Raw genomic sequence first — 11,009 nt, forward strand, 5'->3', positions numbered from 1 at the left:
AGAGGTTGGCCACGCATCTGCAATACCCCTGGTGTTGCAGATGTTTATGGGCGGTGGTGATCTCTTACCATCAGGAGACCTACTTGCTCATTTGCCATCCAGTCGCGTTAAAAAAAAAGCTGTGGGAAATCCTATATAGGCGTAGTATATAGGTAAACGCGGTATAGCTAAACGAATCATATCATGTCGGATAAATGAGCATATCAAGGCTATAAAAAAACAACCAAAGCTATAAGTCTGCTATTGCGCAACACATTTTGGAATCTGGGACTACTTAATTATGTTGTATGCAACTGTGCCACCACCATTATTTGAATAAGACAAATCTCTTTTTGTTTAAAAAAAAATCAGTGAGTTACCAGATTCATCATTACTTACATTACGAATGATCAGCTCATTTCCGATCTGTTGAGCATAGCGTTGCAGCTGTTGGCCTACTCTACCCATTGCACCGTGTATAAGCCATTAGAGCTGTCGCATCTAAAAACAAACACAGCTGGTTTACTTGTCTGTTTCACATAATATGACGATATCCATATAGTAGGTAAAACCAATAATTACAAATCTTACCCAAGTGTGCTGTCTTGACCTTCGATGGCGAGTAAAGGTGTAGGTCTTTGTTGATCTGGATAATAATTTGGATCTTGTTCAGGATTTTGATCTTGGTCAGGATTACCGTAAGGATCAAAATCAGTTTCTCCGCTGCCTTCTCCTAAATCGCAAAAAAGTTGCTTAGTGTTACTTAAATCTTGATAAAGTTTACTTTTAAGGTTCTGGATATAGTGGTTTGCCAGTTGTTCCAGGACAAGGGCTTAAAAGTAACTTGCGCGATGTAATAGTATTTTTCAGGTTCAAGACTAGCTTGTATATTTCTTAAATTTTGTTGTACTCAGGGATAATATGGGTGAAATATTAAGTGTGGATATAACAGCCTAGCTAGCAGACGAGTGTCATTTTGTCATTATTCAAGTTGGATCTCTGCAAGTCACGAAATTTTACCCATGCGAGTTCAGCCTTACCGTTGGGTCCGAATCCGATATCGCCACGCTCAACGCGGATGGTGAACTGCTCCGCGACGGTGCCGGCGGCCGAGACAGCTGTGCACACGTAGTCGCCATCATCCCGCTCGTTGGCCGCGCCGACACGCAGTGACGCGATCCCGGGGCTAGGTGGCACGAGTTCACGGTCGTCTGATCTCACTGCCACAACATTTTTTTTTTATTATATTCGTGATTCCTCAAAGATCATAAAATATCTCTATTACATCACCCAAGACATGATTAGTGTGACTTACATTTAATTGATACCATAGGTTCGGGATAACCATTTGCTCGGCAATGCACTTCTACAGGTTCTCCTGGGTTTGCTTCGATAAAAGATCCTGGTGTCAGTGTAATCTCTGGCACAGATCTCACTTTTAGAGTAGCGTTAGCGCTGGCCTGACCGGCAACGTTAGTGGCCGTGCAAATATATTCTCCCTCGTCGTTGACTTCAATTCTTTCGAACCTAAAATAATAAACAAGTTAGCCGAGCGGTCCTAGAAATATATAAAAATAGTTGCATAGAATATGTACATACTTCAAAACTGCTTGAGGCTGTAAGTGTGTGGACCGCGACAACGATCGTTCGCGACTTCTTGACCAAAGTATTTCGGGAGGCGGCACGCCGGCCAATACACGACAATGGAATTCAAACTGACCGCCAAGAGTAACAGCTAGTTCCCCTTGTGGCCATATTTCTACCTTAGGCGGGATACGCGCTGCAACCAATGATCAGCGCATAAATTATTTTGTTTCAACAAAAGTAAAAATTATTTAGGCAAGTTATTTTCAATCTTACTTTCAATCTCAACCATTACGTAGGTGTTGGCGACTACAGTTCCATCCACGGATCCGGTGCACATGTAATATCCTCCGTCTTCATCTTGTGCATTGGAAATGATTAACGTGTTCCCTCTTTGACTGGTTCCAGGTCCAAAATTGTTATTGTGCTGTAAAGACAAAACATAATCTTGCACATACCTATCGCCGAATAAACAAAAATAATACAAAGATAAATATATTACAAATTACAAACAAACAAAAATCCAGATTTATAATTTGATATAATGTATGAGGATTACTTTGCTCCACTTGATGTACGGTTGCGGGTATCCCTGAGGATTACAATCGATTGTCCCGCTGCCTCCTGTTGGTATTTTAAGACTGTCGACGCTGACGGAGATCGAGGGGGCTTCGCCGGGGGCTGGTGTGGACAGAGGGACGACCGTCACGAGGATGGGCACAGACGCTGCCTGCTCAGAAGTGGTCTGGCACACATATACTCCCTGGTTTTCAAGCCGAGCCACATCGATATATAATACGCCATTTTCAGATCGCACGTTTTGAGCGAGTTCAGAACCGTCTTGCCTGAAAATAAACAAAAAAAGTAGAACACCTCGTGTAACGTGTTATTCACAGTTCGTTCGTAAATTACTATAATAATGTTTATCATTAATTTACCTGACCCATCCAATAGAGCCAACTGGTATACTTGCTGTTCCTGTGCAAATAACATTTGTGCTTTGACCTTCAATAACATTTGGTGTAGATGGCGAAATGGTGAGTCTGTCTCGAGTTGGTCGTAATGGTCTGGGACGCACAAATATCGCAGCTATGCTATCTTTGGATCCAGCTGTGTTTCTTGCGATACATCTGAAACAGCGATTTTGTTTTGGGAGTGGACCTTTTACTAGTTTCATCAGTCACTAATACTGATGTATTAAACTGGTCACTAATCACTAAACTTTATTATCATAGTACAATAATGTTTATTAAAAATAAACTGCTCATTATTTAATGTTCAACAATACCTGTATTCACCGGAATCTTCTTCTCTAGCCTTGGGGATTACAAGATAGGATCTATAATACTCCACTGCCAAAGGTAAAGGCTGTCCAGATGCTCTTTGCCAAACGATTTTTGGAATGGGGTTTCCGGTAGTAACGCACTCCAATTCGATTCTATCACCCTCGTAATACTCGTTTACAGAAGGTTGTATCGACACAGTGGGGATTGTCATAGGATTTGCTGTAAAATTAAAATAATGTTTTATCGCATTCTCAATTCTTCGTCATCGCGGACCTTATTTCATTGTAACATAAAAATTAAAGTGTTTGATTGTATTTGACAAAGTCAAATTTAGGTTTTAAATATTACCATTTTACCTAATATGTTATTTTACCATTTACCCACCTTTTGCGTAAAAAATCCAGTCAGGTAAAACTATCCAATTTAAGCATGGAAAGAGAACAAATCGTTTTGTAAAGAAACAGATAAACAGGCTCAATTAAAATACGTGAACTCGTCGGTTTTTTAACGTTTCGTACCTCAGTTGGCAAAAACGGGACCCTTATAGCGTATAAATATATTTCTGTTCTAATACTGATTATTACTAAAAATAGGCTTTTCTGAAACTCTAGTACATAAGTGACGTTGGTAAAGAATTATATTAATTAAAATAATTTACTACAAAGTTACTTACATCCAACTGTAAGAGATGCAATAGCCTGTCCCGTGGAAATGCCATCACTTGTTTGACAGATGTATGTCCCACTATCGGATACTTGGACTCGACTGATGTACAGTACCCCGGTGTTCCGATCAACGTACGTTCGTCCTTGCGGCAAGTGTCCATCAACCTTAGTCCAGTTCACGGGGAGAGCACCCTGAATCATGCGGCTTCTAGCTTCGCAAGTAAAGTTTACTTGGCCGCCCACGTTTTCAATTCTGATAGTTGGGCTCGAAATTGTTACAGTAACTGTAGACTGTGGCGGCGGTGGTCGGTTTGTAGTAGTTTGAACTACTTGTGGTTCTCCATCTATAAGGAAATAATACGATTCATTTTCGCTCTCTCATTCCCATTGTAAAGTTTTTTTTATTGGCTATTAAAATTCTTTGGGTTGTCCAATTATCTCAATATATTTAAATCTTAAGGAAAAACTTTCAAAATTGTGTAGAACTAATTTCACTTGCAGCCTCAGTTAAATTATTTTTCTCATAAAAATATTTTTAATTAGATAGCAATACAATTTCATAGTGAAATTTTGCAAGTGATCCTATTATTACTTAGTGTATAAGTCCATAAAACTTTATTTCCTACTATTTTATTGACATAATATTGTATTGTAAGAGACTTTAGAATAAGGCCTTATGTATTTTATGCTTTTGCTAAATAAATAAATACTAAATATATTCATAAAATAAGGACACAAAGGACCAAATGACTGTTTAATAATGTTTGAGAGTGATTGGCAGACAGCACAGAATAATCTGAACTCTAAAAAATATACATTGAGAACACGTATACATTATTCTAATACCACTTACATGATTAAATTACGTTATAAAAATAAATGATATATAGATAATTTTCTAAACGTTAAAGAGTACCACTTACAGTGAAGGACCGCCCACGACTCGATCGTTCACAAGTGCCAAAAACAGCGTAAATTTATATTGTACCTAATAAATTATAAAATAAGGATAAGGACAGTTTCTTTATGCCGATGCAAGTCGCGAATGGATCATACTTTTAACTTCATGACTTTTTTCTTTCAGGCCCCGACTAACTGTGCATTTTTTTTTATTGACCCGGATAAATTAAGGTACCTCTACTACATACAACGCATAAAACTAACTAATACAATTTTCAAGTACCTACATTTAGTTGAACGACTGCGCTCGTGATTTATATTTATATATTTTTTATTAACCCCGACGCAAAAAGAGGGATGTTATAAGTTTGACCGCTATGTGTGTCTGCGTGTGTGTATCAGTCTGTCTGTCTGTGGCACCGTAGCTCTTAAACGGGTGGACCAATTTTAATGCGGTTTTATTATTTGAAAGCAGGTTTTTAGCGATGGCTCTTAGATTCGTTTCGTTAAAATCGGTTTAGCCGAGATATGATAGTTGAGATATGAACTTTGAAGTGACAAAGTTGGGGGTTTCCCAACTTTTTGTTGATTAGGTTAGGGTATTTATTTAGGTAGTATCGTTTAGGCATTATTAGCATGGCGGTAGCATTGTGAAAAGGAGCTGCGAGACGAAGTTGTTAGTCACAAACAAATGGGTACAAAATATATCATTGGAGAATCACATCGACATTGAGAGCGCTAAACATTTTACTTGAAGCATGAATAGTATCAAACATCCGACATTGATGGTAAAGCTCTTTCATGTTTAAGAGCTACCTGGCTCTGGTAACGTAGAGGTCAACACTCCGAGAGTAAATCCTTTTGAAGTAATGGTGTGACATTCCAATATTTTTCCGACATGTCTCGTATCCCAGATAAGTTTCGTTTCGTGTTCTCCCCTCCAGCCATCCGGGTACAACTTTGACGTGTTGTAATGTTTAGGTGCGCTTATTCTCTTCCTCTCGTAATAAAACTGTATTGTCAGCGGCTCTGGAGCTCTGTATTTGCAAGTGAATGTGACTCTCCGCATAGGGTTCAAACCGTCGTAGTTTTCGCTAATAATGGGGTGCAGTTCCATTACTACTCCTATTGATTGTGTTATAAAAATATATAATGCATGCATTACCACCTGTTTGTTATAATATAAATAAAAAACAAAGTTTTATGCTATATACGTAAAATACTTTATACAAATATGTAAGTTTTATACATCTATTGTAAGTATTACGGTCATGTTTTTAATTATGTAGGTAATCTTTTAGCATTAAAGAGGAGATGAAGAGTATAATTATTAGACTGAATTATACCTACATTTAATATTATTTAATAGATACCTACACAAAAAATGCGACAAATAAATATTTCATGCCAAACATCAAAATTACATTGCAACATACCTATAATGGAACAGTCAACTCCCGAATAATGCGCACGACAATCGCAGACAACGTCACCATAGCTTGTCAGGTGGCAATTGTGTCCGTTGCAGTTACACTGCTGACAACGTCCTCTGTTTTGATAGAAACCGGGTGTGCATGATTCGCAACTTCTGCCAGTGTACCCTGGAGGACAATTGCAGCTCTGCAAAGTAAAATTGATCAATGATTTTAAATTCATATTCTACGCATTAAAAATAATATGGGTGTAGGTACCTATACTCTGTCTATTTAACAGAGTTAGTACTAGAAAACAGAGAATGCACGTAATTGGTCAGCGATAAGGACGATGCGCAGGCACAAGATGCTTGTCAAAATTTAGTCAACATCTGTCTCTCGTATGGTGCGGACGCTTTAGAGTGCTTATCTTTGGTTACTAATTTTTACCTGGCTCGTAAATTACATAATTATGATTAAAATATGAATAAGCATGACATGATAATGTCATGTTAAGTATCAATAAGTTAATTATTTGAGGTGCCTCTAACTACAAACAAAAATCACGAGAAATATTACGAATATTCCAACTTCCAACAAACGGCATGTAAGCCGAGCCCGCCATCGACGTGCGATTGTTGACGCCCACTGACAGTTTCTTGTCCCTTTCATTTGCATACAAAAGTGCAACAGAGAGAATGCTTTGCTAACTCTGTTAAATAGACAGGGTATAGTTCTAAGGATTTTTTACAGAAAATATGTTAACCAATGAAAGTTTTACCTCAATGCCTTTAGCCGAAGCTGCTCCAAACGCTTCACCAGCAGTATCCATAGACACATCCGCAATAGAAGTGGATAAAAGGTTTCGTGTAAGTGTTGCTCTAACTAGAACTCTCTTCAAATTTTTTCAAGACTGACATGAAATCGCTCCGGCTTGCCGGTGTTCGAGAATTGAGGAGGAACCAACCCCTTTCTACTAAAGGCACTCGATAACTCTGAAAAGAATACATTTAATCTTTAAATTGTAGTCTTAGTCCAAATTTTAGAAAAATATAATTTATTAAATTGGGTATTTTTTGTTTTTTCTCTAATCTAAACTCTTTAGCGTAAATTAATTACGGGTTAAAAATACAACAAGTACTTAGTTTATGCGCAAAATGGGGCATGAGGCAAGGAGGCAGACAGAAGCCATCATTGTCAGTTATTGTTTAACGCACTTGGAATCGCAATTGTTTCAACCACTTCTATGAACTAAAATAATTTCCTTGCTCACCCGCGACCTTACGATAGCTAAGCTTATGCAAAATATGCGTGTTCATGCAGTTCCTCCACCTCCACACTGTAAGAACACACACAAATCACACAAACCACCACACTACACTGACGCGTTTCGAACTCAACCAGAGCTCATCTTCAGAGTGACACAACCGTACACCATGCTACCAGTTGTTAGACTAACGAACCACAACCACCGTTTTAACTTGTCACTGTAACTCCCCAAGTACCCTCATACGTTTTATGAAACAAAACAAAAATACCCACAAAATATTAATATTTTTTTTAAACCGTCCTTCAAAACTACCTTGATTTTTTATTTATTTATTTACTGTCAAGGAATGTTTTATTAACTACCATTGCTGAAATTAGATCCAAGCCGTAGCAAGGGAGATGAAACTAAATTTACCTGCTCATTGCTGAAGATGAGCTGTGGTTGAGTTCGAAACGCGTCAGTGTAGTGTGGTGGTGGTGATAGATGGGTTTGTGTGATTTGTGTGTGTTCTTACAGTGTGGAGGTGGAGGAACTGCATGAACACGCATATTTTGCATAAGCTTAGCTATCGTAAGGTCGCGGTGAGCAAGGAAATTATTTTAGTTCATTGATATGGACCTCCGCAAAGGAACGCCTGATTCAATAAATTAATCAACCACTTCTTTCTGTAACATGGTATACGACGAGGGTAGAGAGAAATGGTGAATGTAATTACGAGTCAGCGCGGTAGACAAATACAATACGGCCTCAGATCGTTCTACTTTCAATATGAATGTTTCATTATTTCATAGTTTTAATTGCATCTGCTCAAAAATTATAAAACATAAGTTACACTGAACAGTTCAAAGTTAAAACCAGATAAGTATAGGTAAGAGGTTTGAGGTTTTGTTGTTTTTTAAAGTACCTAAATAAGTCTTTGCCAACACTCACCAAGGATTCTCCGGAACGGATTGCTTGGTTGTTGGGCCAATACAATGCATTTTCGTCTCCAAACAGAACAACGTCTGTGCCCGGAGTACTTTCTAAAGGATATTTTCCCGAATCGAATCTTTGAGTTAAAGCCAAGTTTCCACCGTATGATAATAACCTATTTCCTAAAAAAAAAACACCAATAATCAGTTTCTAGTATTTCTGGACCTAGTACGTACCTATTAATAGTCAAGAATATTGTAGCTTTCGATTAGTGAAATATTTTTTAAAAGATTACCACCACATACAATAAAGATGTAAAACAAGTACCCAAATAAATTGCAAACTTACATTAGTGAGCAAAACATCTTGATTTTTATATGAAATAGGGTAGTAAACGAGTAAATGTATCTCTAGAAGTTGTGAGCACCTCCATCTCTGGTGCCCGGAACACCGGAGGATTGTGGATGCGTTGCCAGCCTGAAGGGTTGGGATAGAATAAATATCGCACATGCCAGTGATTCCACCGACTGAGCTGGATCAAAATTTAAATGATCTAGACGGACCTTGGACAAAGTTTTACCACCCGAAAATGTAAGCTAACTGGATAAAGAATATTGCAAACATGATAATTAATACACACCAGTGAATTGAGGTAGAGACCAGAACAGCTCTTCGTTAGGTAAAAAGTTAAATATGTACGTGAGCTCGCTTTCACTAGCAGAAGGAGAGAACTGATCATTGATAATTTGTCTAGCAGTCAAATCCGTTATCGAGTAATTGCCATAATTTTCGCCTATTATAGGAGCCGGAATTGCAATCCGGCTGTAATTAGGTGTCTCCACGCAATCTCTGGTGACTCCAGAACAGTAGCAAGGAGTGCAGCCATCGGGATTTTCTTGATCAAGTCCAAATGTACCAATTCTGCATCGGTCACAAGATTCGCCTTCTACGTTGGGTTTGCACCTACAGTTGTCCTGATCATCGCAAGGTTCCGCTTCGCCCCGTGGATCGCAACTAATCAAGAAAATAAAAATATTAATCAGTACATAGTATACATCAGTATAGTTTTGTCTCTTGGACATAGTTTTTAGGCTCGTCGTCGTGTCGTACCTACCTATCTGCTAATGGTTAAGAAGTATTCGTATTTCAATTACATCCCACACATTTGATACTTACCTTATAATTTTAAACATTACATTTGAATTTTACATTGCATTGGTTTTCTAACTGTACATAATGCCGTAATTTTTTATTGTTAAATAAATAAATAATTATGATTTGTCGTAATGATCCGAGTCATATTAATCAGAATCGTACTCACGTAATCGTACTATATACTCAGAAATAAATAAATGATTATGAGTAAAAACTTTAAAGCCTAAAAATTATTCATAATTAACTTGTCAGCTTCATCAACGGTTCAAGTTTATTTTCCGTTATTATAGTATTCGTTTCTTTGTAAAAAAAATCCAAAATTGATCACGTATTCGTGCGAACGTAAATGATCGAGTTTTACATTTGCCTCAATTCAATTTTGATTTACCTACATAGCTGCTTGCTGGAACCCTGAATCTGGTAACCAGCACGAGATCTGCTTTACAATACTACTGCCAGGGCTCGCTAGTCCTAATAGGTACACTGTCATTAGGACGAATTAATACTGAGTATAAAATAAAATAATCGAGTCACAACATTGCAGGGTGTTAGCGATCAGTTTACTTACTTGCAGCTACTCGGGACCGTACGAGATGGGACACATTGTTGATATGCGTCACGTTCATATCCAGGTTTACATTCTTCACAATTGTATCCGGCTGTATTGTCTTGACAATCCTGAAAGCGGGAATGTGTTGATAACTAAATTAGTGTTGATACTTGCTCATGCATGGTCTACTTTATGTAGATCAACCACAAAATAGTGGCTTATTAAAGGTACATTGATTATCCACGTAATTCATCATCTGGGGCAAAGCAAATGGACATGATGTAAATATTAATAATTTGTGGTAGTTAAAATACCTACGAATTTTCTTTGGATTGTTAAATATTTTCGATTTTAATTTAATATAAAAGAAAGAAATAAAAAAATAAACAAATAAACAAATTAAATATTTGTAGCGTTTGGTTTTGGCCTCAAGAAATTTGCCCTTGCTATTGCTATTAGGATTGATGCCTGTGGCAGAAAAGCTCGACAACGTTTAACTAGGTATGAAGGTAGTTCTAGGTTAGCTTAGATGTGTTACGTTTAGCCTGTTAATTGTTTTTTTATAATATTATTAATGCAAAAAAACCTTAAATAAACAAATATTATAATTAAAAGCTTACGATGCAAACGCCAGTCTCCGGGTCGCACATATCAGAATGTCCTCCGCAACTGCATGGCTCGCAAGATTTCAGGTACAATCCACTCGAGCTCCTAAAATGTCAATTTTAAAAGGACCGTGAAGTAAAGTTAAATTTAGTTTTTCATACAAACGGCGACTATGGTTAACAGTTTCTGAAATTTTGTAATTTTTTACATTTTTTTTAAGTTTTAGGTAATTGTTAATCAAATAAAAACCAAGTTTCTACGGTCAATCTCAACTTAACTTATCAAAGATTGGTTAACTCAACATGCGTAGAAACCCCAATTGTGTGAAAAGTGGTGAATAAATCTTTTGTCTATCGCTTTGATTGTTATAAAATGATTATTATTCAACTAACTTAACTTATTCGTTTTTTTTTTTAATTTTTACTATTGTACCAGCTTTGGTAAACGCTCCATACAAACCCGTACGTAGGTACCGGTATGGTATTTGTGACTGAGTTTATTTATATTAGCTTGCGAAATTTATAATGTATGTATAATAAAATATATTGTAGAGCTTAAACAATTCATCGAATTTTTTCATAAGTACGCCGATTCAAATGATTAAAAAATTACTCACAGACGAATTGTCTACGACATACACCAGAACAAACAATAAAAACTTGTATTCAAATTATTCCTGATTTTTTACGT

General features: G+C 37.1%; 1 protein-coding gene across 1 annotated transcript; it reads right to left on the reverse strand.

Annotated features, from left to right (window-relative positions):
* Nucleotides 1–400: 400 nt before the first annotated feature.
* LOC141443231 (hemicentin-1-like) lies at nucleotides 401–10,421 on the reverse strand. Its single transcript, XM_074108443.1, has 16 exons — nucleotides 10,334–10,421; nucleotides 9,732–9,841; nucleotides 8,649–9,022; nucleotides 8,027–8,190; nucleotides 6,608–6,821; nucleotides 5,851–6,034; nucleotides 3,523–3,858; nucleotides 2,852–3,068; nucleotides 2,502–2,693; nucleotides 2,123–2,408; nucleotides 1,840–1,990; nucleotides 1,579–1,759; nucleotides 1,295–1,506; nucleotides 1,020–1,199; nucleotides 571–712; nucleotides 401–480 (listed from the first exon to the last, which is right to left on the reverse strand). Exons 5-16 carry the CDS (start codon nucleotides 6,656–6,658, stop codon nucleotides 435–437), a joined length of 2,178 nt encoding a protein of 725 aa, XP_073964544.1. The 5' UTR covers nucleotides 6,659–6,821; nucleotides 8,027–8,190; nucleotides 8,649–9,022; nucleotides 9,732–9,841; nucleotides 10,334–10,421; the 3' UTR covers nucleotides 401–434.
* Nucleotides 10,422–11,009: the final 588 nt, after the last annotated feature.

This window comes from Choristoneura fumiferana, chromosome 2 (assembly GCF_025370935.1).
Source record: "Choristoneura fumiferana chromosome 2, NRCan_CFum_1, whole genome shotgun sequence".
NCBI classification, from domain to species: domain Eukaryota; kingdom Metazoa; phylum Arthropoda; class Insecta; order Lepidoptera; family Tortricidae; genus Choristoneura; species Choristoneura fumiferana.